Below are 23,064 nucleotides of genomic sequence, written 5' to 3' on the forward strand. Positions count from 1 at the left end.
TACATAGGATTAGATGCATGGGGGTAATATGAATTATTTTCTCTAAACGTAATTTGGTAAGGATATTAAAAACCTTTACTTAAGTGACATTTCAAATGAAGGGCTTTTACTTAATGGAATATTTTTATATTGAAGTGTTGGCACTTTTACTTCAGTAAAGGATCTGAGTACTCCCTCCAACACTCAGGAGTAAACCCCCCTTTTATTTGTAAAATGAGTGATATTATAAAACAAACTGTGCACCAACTGTATGGGTTGTAAATTAAAGAACATATTGCAGTCCACTGTTATGTTAAAGGCTGTCACTCTCATGTGACAGATGTACACCCGTGTCCCCCCTCCCTCACCCCTCCCTTTGCTGGAGAATCAGGAGTCCTTAGAGCTGCTGCTGGATAAATGGTCTGCTTCAGAGCCTCATTACCTAATCACCAGCACAGCCAAGACGTCTACCACGCAAATTAATAAGGGAAGACGGTCGCCTGTGAATGTTGAGATTTTTCTCTTAAATCACACTCACATTTGTTAATTTGTATTTTCCAACTTAATAGCTAATAGTTTTAAAACAAAGGGGTACAAAAGGCATGACCAGACACTGCCCCCTTCATGCAGAGTTACACACAAGCCTGTTTTGGTGCACTTAAAAACAATTTTAATGGAACTTACTTTGACACTGTAAGCTTGTTTCTTGCAGTTCTGACATTTGAACACTAAAAAGAAACATGAAATATATTCCTGAGTATTTTATTGTATTTGTTATGACTTCCCTGTGACTCCCACCGTGTTTTTTCATGTGGATGTTTATTTTTCCCATATTATTTGCAAAAAGCTAATGATTTTTTTTTTGGGCCAAATCTAATCACTGTTCCACAATCAATCTTAAGAAGTCAATGTTATTGATTCTATGGCTCTGATTCTGTTGCTTGTACTGTCTTCTCATTAAAAAATGTTGTTGTTGCTGCTGAAATATTATTTTATACTGATACTCTATCTGTGTGTTTTTTTGTCCTATCGCTGCAGGTGCTTTTGAGGATGAGGATATCATCCATGTTGAGGGGACAGTGGACCCAGTGAGGGATATGGAGATCATTCACGAGGAGCTGAGGCTGAAGGATGAGGAGATGATCGGCCCTATTATTGACAAGCTGGAGAAGACGGCCATTAGAGGCGGTGACAAGAAACTCAAACCAGAATTCGTGAGTCAATGTCCCAGCAGGCCCTTTGCTCCCCCTCACAGCGAGGCACAAATAATAACCCTCCCACACACATGGCCAAGGAGAAAAAGTATGTTTTTTTTAATCTCCCTCCAATAGGTCTCACCCCTCCCCCTGCCCCATTTTTTTTCCCTTTCTGAGATTGAAAGTGATCAGGGGTCAGGGGTTTTCTGCTGTAGAAATCATTAATAGAGAGTTACTTATTCAGCGGCTGACCCTGGGTCACAGCACCGGGCTAATGAAAGTGTTTCCACACAGCTCTTTTTATCTAAAGTAATACTCAGAATCATGGCCCAGCTTTTGCTCATGCTTATACACCTACAGCAGCTCAGGAAATTGTATAAGGCCATACAATGGGTGACACATATGCCAATACCTCGCTATGAATACCATAAATGTTTAGAATATTCTTTGACAGAGGATCCCTCGGTTGTATGCAGAGAGGTGCAGGGCCAAATGCAGGGTGAGATCAGAGAAAAAAAAATCCACATCCTGGATGTCAGATCAAAATGCATGTGGATGCACACACACTCAGATGGTCATATTGTTAAGGTAATGAGGCTGAGCAGCCAATGTTAGCAATGATTTGGTTGTAAACGTCTCATGATGCCCCTCCGTCAGTGGAGCAGGATAGGTTGGGCCAGCACGCGAGGGGATCTGGCCTTTCTCTTGGAGCGTCATGCCCAATTTCAGGCCCCGACACACCGAGGCTCTGACCACTCATTACACTAACGAGTGGGGCTTTTTCACCTGCTGCAGAGGCCCAGTGTTTGGTTGGTTCCCCTCAGACTAACCCCCCCTTTACAGCCAACAGCACTTCCCCACACCCCTGTAGCCCCACAGACAGGAGCCATTCAGGCTAGGCAGGTGGCCGCTTACGCACATAATTGCTAACAATTTTAGGCAATGAATAAAAATGATACATTACTTGTCAAAGGTTGGGCACACGTCGGCAAGTGAAATCTATGGAAGACCTCTTTAGATGGCAAAGAATGGTGCTTATCAAAGGCTGCAGCAAGCTTTTAGATGGGAGGGATTGTGTGATTGTCTCACAGGCTGCGCCGAACGTTTGACACGCTCAGCTGTGCAGAGGCACATATACATGTTTATGTAATCTATATGCAGAACATGTGCATCAAGACTACATCTAAAAATGTACAGTTTAAAAGAAACAACAGTGCTTTATTTTTTTTTGCAGAGCCCCAGCATGCATTAAAGGGAAATTCTGTGTAAATGATGATTACTTCCTTAGATTTTCCTCTTTACTGAGTAATTTGCAAGACCTTTTCAAATAATAATTTCCATTGTTGCACTCAGTTTCCTATAAGCTTTACAGGTCTTTATGTGGCCTGAAATTTCATCAGCAAGAACTGCTTTTATCCTGCTTGAAATAGATTTGCACAATTATTTAACCATTTAGATATCTGCTTATTGTCAAGTAGTATATCTTATATGATTCAAGATGACGCAACATTCACACGTATAGAGCTGGTTTAGTATATACAAATGTTCACATTCAGTAGTGTCCTAAAAAAAATCCTTTCAAATTTTTTAGATTGTATATTTTCTGTCATTGGAAGTGAAATAAATCACAGCAAATCCAACTTGTGATTTGCTATATTCAAAATAATTTAATTTTGACAAATTCTGAAGTAATTATGATAAGACCGCAAAAATATATATGTTGCAAAACATAAAAATTAAAATAGCTTTGTAGATTCTTTCTGGAAAAATGTAGGCAGTTTTTCCTGTACATTGTTATCACTATGTATATAAACACTATACCTTCTTATATCACTGAGAGATAACAACTGTATATTTAAATGTATATCATTATGCTATAGTGTGATACCTGGTGCATGTGCTCCCAAAAGAATAATGTTGAATATTTGCAGTTTGTGACACCAATGAAGCATTAAGTGTTTCGAGGGTATCTTTTGTCTTTTTTTGATGTACTTCCTACTGAAACAGGACATTGTGGAAAAACAAAACACATAAAAGGATGGTTAATATTGTAAACTTGAACTGATTGGTTTGAGAATTCATACGCTTGCTGCTGCAGCTCACAGCTGAAGATATGCTTTTTAAGAAAATTCTATTTCGTAAGGAAAAAAAAATCTGAAATTTAGAATTTATTGTAAAATAGTATATTATAGGTAAAATGTTCTGTCTGAATGAAAAAGTTCCTGAATATTTAATTGTGAGTTTCTGCGAAATCTATGCGAATGCAGCAGCAGGGGGCTCATATGTATGCAATGGTAGGAAGATTCAAATCAATTGTTGATGGTGCCGTGTTTACAAGAACAATATTTCATTGCTTTTGTCCATGTGAATCCTCAAAATCCCTGTCCTTACAAAACAATAATAAGAAGCTGGCCCGCCAGCAGCGCTTCATGGTGGCAGGCATATGTGTTTGACCCCTGTGGGACCTATATGCCTTTTATTAACACCTGCCTGTTAGAGGAGCGCTGCACGGCGGCTGCGAGCTGATGAGGGAAACCTGGAGCGGGTTCAGCCTGTGTCACTGGCCGTTTGCTGTTTCCATTTCACAGATGATTAATCTCTCTGTGAAGACTTGGGACGGCGCGGGCGGAGTGTATGCAGCTCTTCCTGCGCTCTCTCCCGCTGGCTGCACTCTGGCTGCCTGACTAAAAGGCCTTTAGAATTCCTGTGGAGAGAGATGTGCAGAGAGTGAATGCAGCTGGCTGGGGGTCAGTGTGTGGAGCTTTTTCTGCCATTGTGTAATTGAGGCTCTGGCAGGATTTTTTCCTCAGTTCTTTCAAAAGGGAGTATGATTGTGAAGTGCTGCAAGGGTTTGGGGAGGGAAAAGGAGGTAGGGGGAGTGTTGCAGGGGGTGGGGGAGTTTTTATATGAAGGGGGAGGTCAAGTTGACAGGAACAAAAAGAATGTGTTCCGCTAATTTCTGTGGGGCTGGATCAACAATAATAGGCTCAATTTCTTTATTACAAATTTTATAACTACCTCCCTCCCTTTTTCCCACCCTTTTCCGCTTCCAGATCCTGTCAAGGCCCAGTCTTGCCTGTGGTCTCAACCCACAAGTACCCCAGTAATGAATGTGGCATACATAGCTGGAAATGCTCAATATTTTCTCCAGAAGAAACAGTGAATAATTAGTTCTGTACCTCACTAGTGCTTATTCAGTATGACTACATTCTGCAAAGTGCCTGAGGAAGGACCAATAATTTACACCTAACTAACCAAGTTCCAATTAGTTCCCCGCTCTTTCCAATTTAGTGTCCTCTCTATCCTTTTCATTAAACAGTCCCGATGGAATATTGGTGTTCAAAACCGCGACTCTAAGCAAGACACCCCAGAAGGCATTTTGTCATGATTTAAAGGATTGAAGGGGGTCTTGTGCATGCCATCCCTGTCAAAGCCAGGCGAGCACTCCTGCTCGAATTTGAGCACAGCCATTGTTCATTTTGGCATCAGGATGCCATGCATTTAGGAAATAATTACCCCATACCCTGCTGGGTTTATATTCTTTTTCATCTCCTTTAATGGCTTCTTGTTCATTCTCTTTTAACCCCAAACAGGACGTTATGCGCAAAATCAAGAGCTGGGTAATGGATGAAAAGGAACATGTCCGCTACTATCGCGATTGGAACGACAAGGAGGTAAGCCTTTGATGTGACAGTCAAATTTATTAATGTGATTTATCTTGCTAATCTTTTCATCTGACCTAAAAGTACAACTGCTGTTTCTCCTCTTTTGTTTCGTCTTTTGTGCAAATCACAAGTTAATATTATGCACAGTCTTTTGTTGGTTGTATTTTGACATTACTTTTGTACAAGCTAATGACATCTGGCCGCGCTGTTTTAATTTAGAGGCTTTAAAGTCACTCCCCACAGTGCCTATATACCAGACCCTAATTTGACTTGGCTTCACTTATCTCTGTCTGTGCTGTCCTCAAAGGCAACATTGGAAAGTTTGGATTCTCACTTCTTGCCCTGTCTTTCTTTGTCACAGATCGAAGTGTTGAACAAATACTTGTTTTTGACATCCAAACCAATGATTTACCTCGTTAACCTCTCTGAGAAAGACTACATCAGGAAAAAGAACAAATGGTAAGTGCTTCGAGGAAAGGCCGGAGCCGACTCATTGCCCTCATTAATCATCACCGAAGAGCTTTCCTTCTACTTATGAGTTACATTGATTTCTACTAACTTTGATTGAATCTGCATTTCAGCTATCAAAAGTGTGTGTGCATGCGTCTGCGTATGCATGTGTTGGTGTGTGAGAAGCATGTGTGTGAATGAGTTAGCCGTGCTGATGACTGCGGTCTCCTGCTGACAGAAAAACGGTCATATCTTTGTGAGAGGATCTGCCTAGAGGTGCCACTAAGTAAGCTCTTACACAACATCCAGCTCTGCAAAACCCAAACCAGTCTCTGCACTTCATTAAACTCATACTAGCATATGGTTCCCATTTTACATCAGAAATTTGTCATATCATATGGAAGGCTTTAAATGACAAAAAACAAACAAACGTGTCCATTAAAAGCCAAACAAGTAATTAGAATAATCTGTAGAGAGACAATAAATCATAAGGATAACACTCTATGAATATTATACTTATTATAGCTAAATATGTTTGGCTCCAAATATTTGGTTTTGTCCTCACATGTTGTTGTTCAAGTAGTTTTACAAGCGTCACTTTAAAGATGAAATTCCCACAGATCACAAGGATAACTAAGTCTTTCTTGAGGCACAGTGAGCTGGAGAAAAAAATGCATGTGCTTTTAATGCTAATATACACAGATTTTCACTTTTTACTTTGCAGGTGCAACAATATTTATAATGTGAACTTTCTGAGGAGGACCTTTAACGCACTAAATAAACTTATTCGCTGTGTTTCCAGCTCTGTTCTGTCAAAACACTTTTTATAGTAATGTCATGTGGCCACAGTTAGAGCGGATCTAGAAGGCTGGTGTTAAACAACCATTATATCTGAAAAGGCTACTTTTTCCACACTACAGCCGTTTTGTCAATAACACCAACTTGTGGATTGTTATTGCACTTTTCCAATTGCCCTCTAGGCTTGTGGTGTCAGTTCTTACAAAAATTTGTTTTGCTTGGCAGCGTTGTATTACAAGGGAAGTTGTTTACCTATGACTGTTTGTTAAAATGTTCCTGACACGAAAGTATGAGTGTCAGACGGAGGGCGGAGGAAGAGAATTCGTAAATCAAATGATTCATGACATGTTGAGCATCCGTCATCAGAAGGAAGAGCGTTTTTTTTTCATGTTGCGTGTCTGTGCCTTTTTTTAAACTGTGTGAAACGCAATAAATCTTAGAGCGTTTTAAAGAGCCAAACAGTAGTGCTCAGGTGTCCTGAGGGCGCCACAATGAACAATGCCGACATCAAAGTGTTGATGTTTGACAAGTGATGAGTCACTTCCCTTGTCCAGAGAGCAGCTCACACCTGTATGGAGATGATTACAGGTAGATCTAGCTGGCCCTAATTGTACAATAAATGCTGCTCTCAGCTCTAATGGCAGCTAGTCTGCAGCAGAGACGCCAGACTGCCATTTGGCTGTCGCCATGCTCCCGTGTTTTTCCACCAGCACAGTTGAGATGATGATACGGTTAAGGACTATTCAAAGCAAACAGCAAGACAAATTGCAATCTCAGCTCTAATGTGTGGAGGAAAAGAGAGTGAATCCTAGAATGAGGCAAATAAGCCAATCTCATCTGTGTCTCTCAGGACATCCATTCAGGCCATTTCACAGGTTCAGTTTTTTTTCAAGTGGTTCTGTTTTATATTCTAGGTGTTTTGTTCATGCTGCCACTCAGGCTTTATGTTAATGTTCCAGCAGCACGCTCCACCAAACATTATTTTATGAGTTTAATGTATCAAAGTTAATTGATTTCCTTATGACACACACTATATCACAGGTTGTAGAGACACAATTGATTATTGCTGTAGCTTTTGTCTGGCATGGGAGATTGCAGCAGTTTGATCAAACTTTTTTGAGCCTAAAAAAACAGTCCATTGTTAACCAAGATCATCCTGTTTAGAGTCTGGGAAGCTGCCCTTGTTTAGACGAGAATACACAGTATTAGCTTTAGCAAGCCATCATTAATGGAGGGATCAGACGAGGAGCAAGGCCTCCTTTCATCCCCAGGTTCTCTGCTGGAGACAGTACATCATTTACTGTTGAGAGGAGCACATGGCTCCAATCCTATACAGTGTATGTGTATTAGAATGCGTACATGTGCATGTTTGAAGTCTGTTTCAGAGGCGACTCCATGCTCATTTGGATGCTGGTGTAATTGCGGTGTGGAGATCAAAGGATCGCTGGCCGAGTGATGTTCCAGAGGAGACTTTACCACACAGCCCTCTCCTCTGTGCAGAGGGGGCCGCCTGCTGCTCACCGCTCCCCTCTCCCCTCTAACCATGCACTGCCCCCTGCACATCCCCGCTCGTAAAAAATGATTAAGGCCGCATTTGTCATGTGTTTATGACTGAGAGGCATTGCGTGATAGGGAATGGCATCTACAAGAGTCTATCAAGAGGCTTTCTCCTCTTTCCTCGGCGTCAGTGAGCTGCCTCTAAGACTTTTTCTCCATGCCGCATACAGAGTTTGTGTGTAAGAGAGGGTCATTAGAGCACTGTTGATGATGTGATGGCTGCAGCCTGCCCAGTGTTAGCGTGTTTTCACTTGTCAGTTATTGTTTATTTAATAAGCTTGTGGCCACGCCGGTTTTATCAGTCTTTATTTCTTTTAATAGTTTTAATACCAGACATTTAGTCAATCCTCCTCAGAGAACCAAGAGCAGTCACATTTTGAGATGGTAAAAAGCACGGTTGAGAATACTCCAGATATGCTGTGATATTTTTCTTTCTTGTCATTTCTTTTCTTTTTTTTCTCCTTTTGGAAAATGTGCATTAAAGTAAATTGTTGCCTCTTAAGTAGATAAGATGACCTTTAAGGAAACCAGCAAGCGTGACCTATGTCTGTGAGTGTGTGCCGTGTGGGTTCTCCTGGTGAGTGTAAGAACTGCAGGGTACTATTGCTTTGAGCTTTTATTAACTGTGTACACTGTGTGTGTGTGTGTGGGGGTGTGTGTGTGTGTGTGTGTGTGGGGGGTGGGGGGTTGTCTGTCTGCCTGCCTGTATGCAAGTGTGTGAATATGTCAGGGCATGTGAAGGCCTACTTCTCTCTTCAGTGAGTACTGAACTACTCCTATTATTACACTCATTCAAACATACTGAATACTTTGTCTCTTTGAATATTATTTAATTCTAAATGTGTGTTACATTATGAACCTCTGTCTTTATGTTTGGTAAAAACCACATCTGAAATAGTTACATACCACAGCTGCTCTTCTAGTCAGCCTTTGTAATCATCTTTTTTCCCCTGCCATAAAGGCACGAATTGATCTTTCATAATTAATTCCCTACATATTTGTCTGGCATGGTGTAATTCAGAAAATTGTTTGCCATGCTTGTGATCTCATCAGCATTTTCTGACTATGATGATGAAAAGACAGCTTGTGTCTGGACAACAGTGTGTGTCAGCACTTGAGGAGACTTGTCTTTAACAAGTCTTTGTCCAGTTTGATCTCAGAAAAAAAAGGCCTTGTTTAATGTTAAGGCTGATTCAACCCCTGTCTACTTGACTCATTATAAATAATAAAGGATATGGCTGGAGGTACTCTTTATTTTTCTTATTGTCAACAAATCTCATGAAAGATAAAATTAATGAATTCTAAAAAGTGTTGTGTGAGTTGTCAAAGCCTGATCTTATCCCTCTGTGCCATAGACCTCCACTGTTATCCAAAAATAACAGTGGACTTAATTCTTTATTACAACATACATAGACATTTTTCTTGTAAATACCGACAAGCTGACAAAATGTGTATCAATCTGCAGCTGAAAATAGACCCAAAGAAATGCACTGTGTACACTTGTGATGTTTGCTAAAAACTACAGTGCCGAGCTGTTTCACGAAACTATTTATAATTTTTAACAAATTAAACTCTTTATTTTTGACCCGTTTTATAGGTAGTTTTTGATAATAAGAAAAATACAATATAACATCAGCATTATCCTAAATCTCTGTTGAAGACTCCCTGCAGGGTCTAATGCACTGAAATCCCGAGGTGACATCTCTGATGCTTTGTCTAAAAAAAAAAAAATTGCAGTTAAGGAAGGAGAAGTAAATATCTGATACTCTGGTTGGCCTGCAGGAGGAGCTTTGACAATTAAAGTAAAGGAAGCCCTGACAGGAGTTGCAGCATGGCAGTTGTCTCGAGAGCACATACCTAAGCATTCTCCAAATAGATTGTGTGGTAAATACATCTTTCATCTGTACAACTTTAGTGTTGACTTGTATTGTGTTATGTGCATATTTTTGGTTTTGAAGATGCACAGTAATAAGTAAAAAATGCCTTTTCTTTTTGTGTGACCATTTTGACAAACAGACATTTCTGAGTTCTAGATTTAGAGACAGAAGAAGAACTGAGTTGGGGAGAGACTATCATGATTCACTGAAAGCCACTCCATGAAAACAGTCACTGCAGCCCACTTCAGCTACTCCAAACCATAATTCCCATAAACACAACTGAAACTTTATTGAGTGCAAAACCACTGGCTCCATCCAAGTTTTTAGGAACCACTATCTGGGGAGTTAGCGCTCCCTTTTCAAAGCCGTGAGTGTAATATACGACCACTTGCTCTTTTATATTTTGTGCACAGTCGTCCACTCTCTCCTTCTGCAGTGTGGGATCCTGAGAAACACTTTCCCATGGTAAGATGTGTATCCTATTGCCCACAGTCAGTCCTAATGGATGCCTTCAGCTAGCTTTCAATGAGAGAAAAACAACAGGAGAGGCTGTACAGTAAAACTGAAACAGATGGTGCTAGTAAAGTCCTGTCTGTCCAGTAAGCCCGGTTATTGACTGTCCCCTGTCCAGGTAATGAAAGGACACTGTTAACATGTCAGCCCATTGTCCTTTATTGTGTCCTAATGGCGAAGACACAGCACTGTTTTTGTAACTAATGAGACTGACCCTAAACTTAAGACTAAAAGATACTTTTTTTTGTTATTGTTTGTTCTTTAATGACCCTGCAAGAAATCAACTTGCTCTCAAAAATCCAATACAGATTGTCACTTCACCCTCTTTTGTCAGGCTCAAGACCAAGGACGCTAATGCCGAGTGAGTCTCCTGTAATGTATGTAGACAAGCCTGTAGCAACACAACATGCTCGCCCTGGCGCCCTGGGAATTGTTCCCCTGCAAATTCCAAGTTTGGTATAACAGACAAAAATAAAATGTCTGCAAGTTTCAAGTCTGTCTAATGATACATTTTGATAGCTTTGGCTTTGTTAAACTGTGCTTTTCATTATCCTTGCGATAAGGTTAAGCACGAACACACATGCAACAGTGAGGCCTCGGCAGCTCTAATGAGACAAATAAATGAATTTAGTGTTGCCACATACAGCTCCTAAATGCTTATTATCAGGATTATTGTTGAACTGTTATGAATAGGGAAGGAAAAAAAAAAGATGCGGGATTGGAAGGGGACATGATTGGCTGATGTTACATATGTCCTTGATTACCTTCCTTCTGCTTTTATTCTAATAAGTGGCATTCTTTGTACTCCCTAGGACAGCTAGACAGTCTGACACACGATGAGAATAAATATTGCATGTGGAAGACATTAAGCTGTCATCCAGGAAAAAAAAAAAGAAGAGATGGAGAAATCCGTGTGGTGTTCTCCGGCGCTACACTTTGCCTGCTCTTGTCACAATTGTCACATTTTGATGACTCCCCCCACTCTACCACAGCCCCCCTTATTTTCTCTCGCCCAGTCAACTGCAGTGAATGACAGCATGGATACCCCATATAGAGATTTATTTTGGGTGATGCAGAATGTACTCCTCTGGGTTACTGTTTGAATTTTAGATGTTTGCCTTTTTGTCATCCCCCTCTCACAAAGACCCTTTAAACAAGGCCATAGCTTTGATTATGTGTTCTCAACAACCGTCGTAAAGATGATTTTTTAGGCTTTAATTTATCATGTACAAACATTTGAAGACACGAAAAATGTTATGGGTGTAGTTATCAAAGAAAAAGTTGTTCAAAAAAGCTTGTTACCAGCACACCCTCGAGGTTTGTTTGAGATATGATGTGAGATGATGCTCTTAATTAAAGCTGCTCCCATTGTGCCTGCGCTGGGTTCTGTTTCCTCCAGCCTGTGATTGCTTTGAAGGCTGAAAGAAGTTCACAATATTGAAGATAGTGTGTGTATGTGTGTGTGTAAGTGTCAGATCTCCTTCCTTCTCAGAGACTGATATATAATGCCTTTCCATCCGGCCAAGGCCACAGGGAGCATAGATCGTCTGCACTCTTGTCGCTCAGGAGCTCACCACTGGGAGGATGAAAAGCTTCCCACAGAGCTTCCGACTTCCCAGTCTGAAAAGCCACCATGAGCTCATACCTCTCATATCTGTCTCCCTCCACAGAAGAAGGAAAGAGGAGGGTGTCAGTATGCGCTGTGTGCTGCAGCATTCTACCCCTCTGCTTATCCCCACAACAAAACAGTGCAGCAAAACAGAGGGGACCCTGGGTTTATTACTTGATGAGTCTGTGCCTGGCACGCACGCCAGCAGCTGCCCAGATTTTTGGAACGGCTCAGTAACACAGTCGACTGGTCGGGGCGGCCCTTTGCGGCTGTGGTACCATTGCGGTAACTGGGAACACCTGGCCTAAATTATTTAAGCCCGCCTGCACAGACACCGGTTGTCGATCCCTTCACCAGATTGGGTGTGTCAGTGATGAAGCTGTGGTGGATGCAGGTAGTGGATTACTCTTCAGGTCTGTCAGCATTCAATTGCATCTGAAAGGAGCTCTCAAACTGGAGGTGATGGCCCACCTTTTACAGGCTTAACTGGCTAAGCAATCCTAATAAAGCCCACCTGTATGACTGTGTGTTTGACGCAAGCCCAGGTCATTGTCTCAGGTAGCTGCCCCTTTACTTTAGAAACTCCCATTGTTTTCCCCTCCTGAGCCATTTAAGCAGATCAAAGCTCTGACAAAGCCCAGGGAAGCCCCAGGCGTGAGGAAACACAGGAATTATCCCCTCCTCAGGATTCCCACACAAAAAGACAAATAGACTAGCCCCAGAGGGTGGCCCCCTGTGGGACATCTCCATTCAGAGCCAGCCTGTTGTGGAAGCTCCAATTGTTTTACCTCATTTCACGATATATTGTGCTTTAAATTGAATGTTTTGTAAATTCAACAAGCATCAAATCTCAAGCTTAGAACAAATAACTTGACATATTTTTCTAGGTATAAGAGAAACATGTATTGGCTCTTATTGTCTTCTTTTTTTATCAGTTAACATAAACCAAAAATGATAAAATAAACGCACAACATTTTTGTGAACTATTTCCATCTTTGAATTGGGAAGCAGGAAAAGCATAAACATGGCTTGTTCCTTAGCTTTGTTTGAGCCAGAAAGCTGGTGAATGATTAGCAGAAATAATGTCCCTGTCACCCTTAATCACATTAAAACGTGGTTAATATTTAATTTTTCCCACTTGATATGCAAAAATTTCCACTTGATTTGCAGCAGAGGCCATTGGAATTCCATTATAAAAAGAATAAAAATTTCAGGCATCATTTGTTCAGAGAGGGATATCAAGACCAGAAAGTGCTGAATCTTTCTATTAGGCGAGCAGTGAGAGATGGCACTCAGTGCTGGGACATAATAGGAGACTGACAAGACACAGACACACACAAACACTCACACACTCACACACACATACACAGTCGTGCACACTGGATTTTTTTTTTTTGTGTAGCATTGACTTGTTAAATCCCTTTTAAATGTTTTAGATGAACAAATATTGTATCTGTTATTTCTGTTATGGAAGTTCACATGTCTGCATAGAATATTTAAAATGTTCTTGTAAATTATTTGGATATTAAGCAGAAAATAAATAAACCCTGCATTAAAAAATCACACAATTTTCCAGAGAGGAGATGCTGATACAATGCCATCAAGCAGACTTCACTGTAAACACTCATTGGTGTATAGAAAACATGATTCTCATCAACATTTAGATTTTCTCTGAAAAACACATTTACATGGAGACCTTTTAAGATTTAGATTTTTATGAATGACTGAAAGATGAAAAGAAATCCACAGCATGTTTTACATAAACATTTCCCCGATTTACACACCCTCATAGAATTTTACACAAATAATTGGAAAGGACATAAATACAAATTGCAAAGTGGCATGGGGAGACAGCGGTGAAGTTGACAGAATCGGTTTTGGGAGCCATGTTGACGGAGCATCAAAGCTCTTAATTGACAGTGCTTTGTTTCTGTAGTTGAGGGAAGGGGGTGTTTCGTGTTCTTGTGGCAAGGTGTTTGTCTGGTCCTGTGTCACTCAGTGCAAGGACCCAGAGACCCCCATGCTCATTTGCAGCTCACGTTCTCCGTCTCGGCTTCACATTATTAAAATCATCCCTCAGCCTTCTACCGAGAGCCTCTTTGTTACTTGGCTGGCTTGGCTCAGCTCTGTCAAGTCTTCACCAATTACAGTCTCAGGTACAATGGTCTATTCAAAGGATCACAGCCCTTGACTGGTGTGGAGAGAGTGATTTGTGAATCATTATTCAGCCGCCTGTAGAGTACGCAATACCTGAGGAATGCAAATAACGTGCCACCAAATAGACAGCTGTGCTGCTAAAAGTGACAAACTACAGCTGTTATTATCTCAGATTGGATTTTTCCCCCTCTTGGAGCGCCCGCCATCTCCTGTTTTCAGCTTTTTAGGCTTTGACTAAATGTGTTTTATTTTTCTGTCCTTTTATTGGTGAGACATTGGCGACTATCTCATTGCGTTGGCAGTCAAACGTCAGCTCCACGTTGAACAGAAAGGGAAATATTAGGTTACGGATCTTAATAGATGTGCAACTGAACAGGCATATGATGCATTTCAAATGTACCCTGTGGTGTTATTCTACCTTGTTTGGGAAAAACATCCAGTCTAAGCAAAACTGTGCTCTTCCTGTCATATGTTGTATATTGATAATCATTAGGTAGGAGCAGTGATATGGTGTTGTAGGTGATAAAGCGCTGACATTGTTATTGGAATAGATGTGGTATTGAGGTGGTCGGGTCCCTCCCAGTCTTTGATTCTTATGGGCTTTAAACAGGAAACTAGGATTACAGATAATGACAGGGACCCCTCTGAATCAATCCAGCCTAGGAGCTTGGTCAGAGCCGCCGTGTGAAAATGGATTTGTGTGATGCTGTTCTTTGAGACCTGTCCAATCCCAGCCTGAGAGCTTGTGGGGCTAATCTCATAATTGCCCTAACCCCCTTGTATTGTTCTGACTGAGAGTTACCATTAAGTGTGAGGATATCTTTGTCCTGCAATGTCAGGTGTCCTGCTGGACAGGAAGACAAAAAGAGAAAAAAATAAAAAGAATGCCAAACACATTTATGAGTAAGGAGACACTTTGCGGTGAATGTTTTACTCGTTCCTGGCTTTATTGTTACAATAACTGTTTACATGTTTACTTGCGGTGAATGAACATTAATTGTTTGTTATAATAAAATTCTAAAGCTCTGTGTGTGGTATGAACTGGATGGAAAGAACATGCACTCAGTTTACAATACTTAAGTAAAATTCTGAGATATGTGTAGTGGAGAATCTCTATTTTATGCATCTTTTATACTTCTACTAAATATGTTTCTCAGGAAAACCTTGTACTTTTTAGTGTATTTTACAGCTACAGTTACTATGCAGATTCGTTTTCATACAAAATATATGATCAGCTTCTAAAACATGATGCATTGTCCTCTTAGGAGGACATTTTTTTATTAAATCCTATAAATCAATCAACATATTTTAAGCTGAATACCAATCAACTTTTTTTCAAGTATTTATATACTTTTGAATGCAGAACTTGTACTTGTATTTTTACTGTGTGATATTGCTTCTGTTACTTTTTAAATCTTTGTGGATCTAAAGTCTTTCCTATGAAACAATATCAAGTCAAATGTTTAGTCAAAAACTTTTGAGGAAACAAAGTCAAACTCTCTGAAAAAAACTCTTTTGGAATTCAGTCTCCTGCAAACACTCTGTCAGCTGTTCTCATGGCTATTCATACACCATCTGATAACAAATTCATGGGAATCAAGTCCTCCAACTGTTTTTTTTGGCTGCTGATTTTTACCAGGTTGGTGAAAATCAAAGAGTGGGTGGACAGTCATGACCCCGGAGCCTTGGTCATCCCCTTCAGCGGCAGCCTGGAGAGCCGGCTACAGGACATGAGTGAAGAAGAGAGGCAGAAGCACTGCAAGGAGCACAAGACGCAGAGGTTAATTATCATTCAGTCTCCCCACACTTTATTATCAGCTGTGTCCTCCATGCACTCCTTTAATTGCATGTGCTGATAGAATAATAAATGGCAGAGTAATTATCATTATAAAGCAAAGGATCCCTCTTCCTACTGAACAACTCAGTCAAAGGGTTTTCCTCTAAATTAAGTTTTTAACTGTCATCTGTCATCTGTAGGTATAATTATAACTTGGGCATTTTGGATTTATTGTTCTCGTGTGAAAACCTCTGTAGAGAGAAAAATTGTGACAGCAGATGTTTTTTTTTTCCTCTTGGTGCAGAACGAGGCATCGTGTTGAATTCTTAAAAAATGCTAAATGAGTCTACAAGCTTTCTAATTAATCAAAGAAACCATTGGAGAGTTGAATGTCTTATGTGAAACGAAGTGACCCATCTTATTCACTTAATTACTTTATATTGGAATGAATGGGGCCTTGCCACTGAAGTGAACTTTGTCAAGGCATCAGTGGCAATCAAAAATACTTAAACAGTTCAGACCCTTCGATTTAAACTGAAATTTCTCTCTACCAGTTCCCTGAGCAGGATCATCAAGGCAGGCTACGCAGCCCTGTTGCTGGAGTACTTCTTCACTGCTGGACCTGATGAGGTCCGTGCATGGACCATTCGGGTAAGAGCCAGCTGCCTGCTGTGCACATTCATACGAGTGTGAGGCTGTGTACCAGACACACACGTACAGGAATACACACACACACAGACACACAGTGTCCCACGTTCCACCCTGCTGGCACCCTCACTGATATCACACACTTTCAACTTTGTCATGGTTGTGCCTTAGCTAGTCATTACAGGCCAAGGATAACTTCAATTACTGGTGAGCTGCTGAACAGTGAAAGTGGGGGCTACATTGATTGAGGAGGGCAACAATTGATTTTGCCCATTACGTCCATGAGAATGTTTCCATCCTGTGCAGATCTCCCTGCCCTCCTCCTGCCGCTGGAGATAAGGAGCCTGTGCATTGTGCCTGCCTAATCTGTGTGACGGAGGTTGTCTGTGCCAAAATTGATGTCGCTTTTCATTCAACTGTTTGTGGGCCTTGCAGGGTGGCTCCTCCTCCCAGTGTGTCTCAGTTTACTGAGCCTGGCCCGCCAAGAGCTTCAACAGGATCGCAGGATTTACATGAATACAGCCGTTGGCTTTGCATGCTGGTATTGTGTAATTTTTTTTGTTTTCTTGTAAAATAGAAGGATCGAGTGCCGATGCAATAAGGTATCAAGAGTCACATATTGTAAGATCATGTAGGGTTAAAAATACTGCAAAGTAACAACAAACTTTTTGAAAACTAAAGATTTGAGATGTATCCTTTAACACTTAATCATAACCATTCTTCCATCACATCAGATATTTGATTTGGGATTACAATTTCAAATTTACAATGCAGAATGCTTTTGGTCTCATAAACATAACTTAGATGACCGTTTTCAAAAAGCCTTGCAATTTTCCACAATGACATCTATTCAAAGAATGTGTTGCCAAGCAGATCATTAAGGCTTTGTTACCTGAATATGAGTTACTTCTGTTTTCACATTATAATGGCAAATAATCAGGAAATTGTGTGTCTGTACAAAATATTTCAACAATAGGCTGCTTTAAATTATGTTTATTTTAAAGCAGTAATGATAGACAAATCAGTGTCTTAGAATTATCATTGCAGATTCTGCTTGAAATTCTCTAAAACAGACACTACTTATTGACTTACTTTCTGTTATGAATTTAGAACCAGCTTAAATAAATGGCTTGAGGATGGCCTTAGAGTGAAAGACTGTCTAGGCACTGATCTTGTTTGCAGCCAGAAACATTTAACAATTCGCCACTAAAACTAACATGTTGAAATATTCAATTAACTTGATAATTAAAGTAACCCATCCTCTGAGTTGAAAACTAGATGGAATATGAGCTGAACACCAACTACAGATCCATGGATTTCTCACAAAAACAAAGCACCAGTGAAAAATGTTTTTTCCAAAAAAAATCCCTTTGACGTTTGTTAAACTGCAATTACAGCTTAACCGCATATTTCATTGGATGATATCTCCAGATATGTGGTGTTGGAAGGTCAAAATGAGAAAACAGGAATTCATCACAGCATCTGATATTTATTGTGTTATGTTCCAATGTAAGACAATTTGTATTTTCCTTTTAAAGATTATTTCAGGGTGTTGCTTATTAGTTTGTTTACAAAAAGAGAAACAGGAAGTTAAGAAAGCAGTGGAAAGGGGGGTTAACATACAAATAAACCCCTCCTGGTCAGATAGGAACACAAGACATCGCTTTCAATATACAGCATGAGCCTTCGATTGTCTGCCAACAGGACGACCCATGCTGATACTTTAGAAAAAAATCCCATTTTTATCAGAAAAGCAAATTTTGTTTCTATGCAGCAAATTGTTTGTATTTTTTTGCCACGACTGGATTGGATAATAATTTCAGTTTTGTACTCCACATGAATACCAAACGTCCATGTAAAGAACAGTCATCTTGAAATAGCATCATTTAAATAATATTTTATATGAATATTAGATGTAATGTTATGAATTATATAAAACATGTCCACACAAGTTTGTAAGCAGGATTTGTTGGTAAATATTTTAATGCTGGCTTCTCAGTCAAGTATAGGCCAGAGGGGAAGGTGAGCTCACTTCCTTTATCTTCTTTTTACACCAACACATTACATTTCAGTCAGATGACATCACGGGTTTAGGCGTACACTCATCTCAGCATGACTGATGTCCTCACTATATACAGAAAAAGTCCGGAAACACTTCAAAGGCATCCTCAAAAACACTCTTATCCTCATGGACATAACTGATTACAGCCAGCCTTGATTGTATGTGAGGGGCATTTAGTCAGGTAAGCATCAGTGAGTAACTATATTAAGCCAATACATCTTGCATTGTAAAAACTACACTCAGTAATGTCGTGTTCCTAAGTCCTTTAACATGCTTTATTAGGCAGCCTCGAGGTGACCATTATCTATCAGCCTGCTCTGCATAGCTCTTAACTAGGACAATGTGGATCTCTTGTTATGCCCCATATGAAAAAAATCCCTCCCTTAATCTATTTTTCTCCAGATAGACAAACCTTGATGCTGATTAATGGTAGTTAAACTCACAAGCACTCCGTCAACGAGATTGCAAAGAGATGGTAATGTATTAGAGTCATTAAATACGCATCATTCTTTTGGCATGAAATATGTTGACCCCAACCTGATTATATACATAATTAAAACTACTCAACAGTTCTTGAGCACAGGGCTGCAGAGCAGAGAGAGAGCGAGCAGGTCGACAGGCAGGAGTCATATTGATACACAGCAGCCACGTCACTTATTTGGGTCATTTGTCATTTCCTGCATTATTTCAGTGCATATAAATTGCACATTTTATCAGTCACCAGGTGTGTCTTTGAGTTTAAAAGAGGATTCAAGGCACAAAGAATATATAAAACAATTAAATTGTTATGTTGTGTTTTTATAAATTGGTATCGAAAAAAACTTTAGGCGCAGCTGTAAATGTATGTTTTTAGGATTGAATTATTAAGTCAATTTAAAAACATTATAACCAGCTTCATTTATGCCCTGCATCTCACAAAGTGTAACATAATTGAAGGTTTGAAATTAATTGGAATGACCAAACTCTGCTGTGCCAAAATAGTAAGGCCTAATGCAGGGAGGCCTGTACCACCCTGGCCTCTCACTGCAACACTGGGTCTTCTTGCTGTCATGTCCAGAGAGCCGAGCAGCAACCCACAATGAGGCAAGATTGCTTGGACAGAAATCAATACCACCACGGAATGGGAATCAGAAGGCATTGATAGCAGTGCTGGGTCCTTATCGGTGTCCAGGCTGCCCTAGCAGGGCACAGCCGAGTGGAAAGCTATCCAGAAATCAGGGCTGAGGCAAGAATACCCCCGACTGAAAACACCCCTGAGTGATGCTCACGACGCTATCACCCTATCAAACACCATGTCGCTCGCATGCTGTAATCCATCTTCTCCAAAACAATTCATTTGTCCTCTCTTTTCCTTCTTCGTGACAGAAAGGAACTAAGGCTCCACAGGCTGCAGGGAAGATCCACACAGACTTTGAGAAGGGCTTCATTATGGCAGAAGTAATGAAATTCCAGGATTTTAAAGAGGAAGGCAGTGAGAACGCTGTCAAGGTGAGCAGTCAGGGTGCCAGTGGAGATGAGGGGAAGTCTCCTGTGATCAGTGGAGCTGACAGTCACCACACAGCTCCGACTGCAAACTGCTCTTCACCTTTACTCAGGGGAAGAAATTACTGCACACACTCCAGCACCACTCCTGACAAGCCAACTGATTCTGGCTCTAAACACTGCCATTCTGCTCCAGCTGTGCATATCTTTATCACAATGTGTCTTAACTGGCTGATGGCGGCTCTTGGTCGTGGCTCAGCACAGTCGCTCGGAGGCAGCACTTTGTCTCCTCACCAGGCATTTATCAGATCTATAAAGCGCCCTGTTAGCTCAGAGCTCTCTGTGGCCAAATCCCCAACCCACAGTAAGCATGTGACACTGATATAAAGCAGCATGTTAAATAAAGTGTGAAATTCATCAAATGAGGACTGTTTCGTGCATGGTTGGCGCATAAATGTGACTTCCATATCTTCTTTTTATGATGGCCAGTGTTTGTTTTTTTGACTTTTTAACTGGGGTGTCTGTTATTCATGTGCTGCATCAGGTACTTTTCAAAATGCTAATCCTTCCTACTACAAGTGTTGTTTTTAAGGTTTGGCATTAATTTAGTTTAATATCGTCAAACTCTAATTTGGTAATTGGAGGTACCGAGTTAATAATCTGTTAATCAAAGCTGTAGGATGCCTTTCAAATCAAAATGCTTTTTTTCACACTTTTACTTCTGTTTTAAAAAATTGAATACTCAGTTGATTAAATCAAAGCAGTAGTGACTTAAACCTTGCTATGTGTGACATTTGTGAGCAGCAGCTGCAAGCCATGCTATTACAATCCCACTATCCCCACCATCAACTCCATGTTGCCCACTTACAGACTCAACTAATGTAATTATGGTGACACAGAGACCTGCGTGGACCAGTGCGAAAGGAAGCACTATGAAAACATTTAAATCTCTTTACCATTCAAGCCTTTTTTAATAAGTATTTAGAATTTAATGCAGCGGCAGTGTATTGTCCACACCCATCATAAGCTGCAAACAGAGGGTGAAGCCTGTCGGTCTCTGGGGAGTTCCACCATTGTTATCCAAGGTTGAGATCTGAGTGTCAGGTCCTTACTGCATGCTCCCTTGTTATAATCCCTTTTTGGGCCTCATAAGAACATTGAGCGTTTCTCACTGTGGCATTAATGTCTGTGCTATTTAATGCCAGTTGTGGGAATAGGCTGTCTGAATACGGCCAGTGTATGGGGATATCACATTATTAGTAATCATATCTGCTTAAGCCAAGCTTGCTGCTCCAGATGGCTGCTTTCAAGTGCAAATGAACCAGTTAGACGTGTCTGGTTTAATACATACTCAGGAATCACAAATAGCCATTGATTTTTTTCCCCTGTCTCCCTCTCCATCCAGTGTTTCTGGTGGTATTGAGCTTGGATTAAATGGTCTCCTGAGCCTTTAAAGGGACATTGATTCTTCTAATTAATTGTGCGCTGTGCAGAACCAGAATGCATAAACCTGTCCATATTAGCACTTCAAGTCAATTATTTTTGAGTTTGCCCGGGAAGGAGAACAAACACTTACTGTATACAAAAGCAATGTTAGAACTTATTTTTGTTTCCTTGAGAAGTTTGATAGCGCTGTAATCAAAGACGTATTAACATTTTGTGCTTGTACACATGAAACTGAAAGGAGCAGAACAGAGGATTATCGGTCAGTGGGAATTCAGGCGCCCCATGAGTAAACCATGGATGTTTGTGTGTGTGTGTGTGTGTGTGTGTGTGTGTGTGTGTGTGTGTGTGTGTGTGTGTGTGTGTGTGTGTGTGTGTGTGTGTGTGTGTGTGTGTGTGTGTGTGTGTGCGTGTGTGTGTGTGTGTGCGTTCATGCGTGCGTGTGTGTGTGTGTGCGTGCGTGCATGCGTGCGTGCGTGTGTGTGGTTGTCAGAGAGAGCGAGAGAAAGGGGGGATTTGAAAATTTGAGTACAGTTATTGTAGTTGTTGAAATAGATTGGATACTAATCCTGAACTATTCTTTTCAACTATTATTTATTTACAATGCACACTGTTATTATGTGCTCTATTGTTCATTTGTTTTTTCTCTCTTATATCACAGGCAGCCGGGAAATACAGACAACAGGGCCGAAACTATGTTGTTGAAGATGGAGACATCATCTTTTTCAAGTTTAACGCCCCAAATGCACCAAAGAAAAAGTGACACAAGAACAACTGTTTGTTTACATAACCGACTTGTTCTTGTTACCCCCTTTTTGTCTTCTTTGGCCTGATACCCAGTGCCACACGCTCACATTAGGATCAAATCCCCCGGCTGATCCAAAGCACAGGTTCAGTAAACTCTGACAGCTTTGCTATTTAAGATCAGGATCGGCCCCCACTCCAAATTGTTGCAGCATTTGAAGGAGCATATTACTCTCCAGATACCTCATTAATCTCCATCACGGGTGCCAGCACTGACACAGCTGACAGCGGGGACAATGCCACCTGCTCTTCTCCCCCTTCTGCAGATAATGCATGTTTTACAGTAGCCCAGATGTCTACACTCAATAAAACATTTGACAAAACCAGTCTGTGTGTGTTTTGGGATGTCTGTATTGAGTGGGAAGCTGCATGGGGATGGTGATAGCGGTCCTGCCGACCACTGATTAGAGAATTAAAAGACACAGCTGACATTGACTGTAGCAGAGAGGGGACAATTATAATTAAATCTGTTAAGTGATGCTGATTTTAGAAGGGCACATGCAGGATGCAGGTGTTTCGGCCAAAAGAACTGGTCAGTTTAAATGATTATTATAAAGTGATTGAGTTAACCTTTCATTTTCAATTTTCATTTAATTTATGATTGATGAATATGTGTGTCCTCTCTTTCACTGTCCCTATAGTACTTTGCTACAAATCTCTAAAATAGCATCTTTGTTTTGTTTATAGTTTCTTTTTCTTGTCCCTGAACAACAAAGGCAAATACACACCTACAAATAAATAGAATTAAATATGAAGAAATATTCATTCAAACCATATTTTTCCAAAAAAGTCCACATTTTATGATTTTCTGTATAGTATGAAAATAGAGGTTGACACAATCCACAACCAGAAAACGATTCCTGTTGTCTGAAGTAGTGTTTTTCTCGCCTCTATACTTTGTGTGTAAGTGTTTGTGAAGCGTTTATGCTGATGGAATTGTATGGCTGCAGCGGCAGCGCTCCAAAGTAAGATTGTATTCTCCGTGGGAGTCCGAACAAAGAGCTGTAGATCAGCAGTGCTTTGGTGAATATCTTGTAACCATTAAGA

General features: G+C 40.5%; 1 protein-coding gene across 1 annotated transcript in view; it reads left to right on the forward strand.

The window, feature by feature from the left end:
* Positions 1-21,976, forward strand: part of LOC129104810 (obg-like ATPase 1) — a 39,798-nt gene extending 17,822 nt beyond the window's left edge. Inside the window, exons 5-11 of the mRNA XM_054615657.1 lie at positions 1,018-1,193; positions 4,769-4,849; positions 5,202-5,299; positions 15,441-15,581; positions 16,133-16,229; positions 19,654-19,776; positions 21,875-21,976. Of these exons, the coding sequence (XP_054471632.1) occupies positions 1,018-1,193; positions 4,769-4,849; positions 5,202-5,299; positions 15,441-15,581; positions 16,133-16,229; positions 19,654-19,776; positions 21,875-21,976 (818 nt within the window). The remainder of the gene's footprint in view (positions 1-1,017; positions 1,194-4,768; positions 4,850-5,201; positions 5,300-15,440; positions 15,582-16,132; positions 16,230-19,653; positions 19,777-21,874) is intronic.
* Positions 21,977-23,064: the final 1,088 nt, after the last annotated feature.

Source organism: Anoplopoma fimbria, chromosome 16 (genome assembly GCF_027596085.1).
Source record: "Anoplopoma fimbria isolate UVic2021 breed Golden Eagle Sablefish chromosome 16, Afim_UVic_2022, whole genome shotgun sequence".
In the NCBI taxonomy this organism is placed as follows: domain Eukaryota; kingdom Metazoa; phylum Chordata; class Actinopteri; order Perciformes; family Anoplopomatidae; genus Anoplopoma; species Anoplopoma fimbria.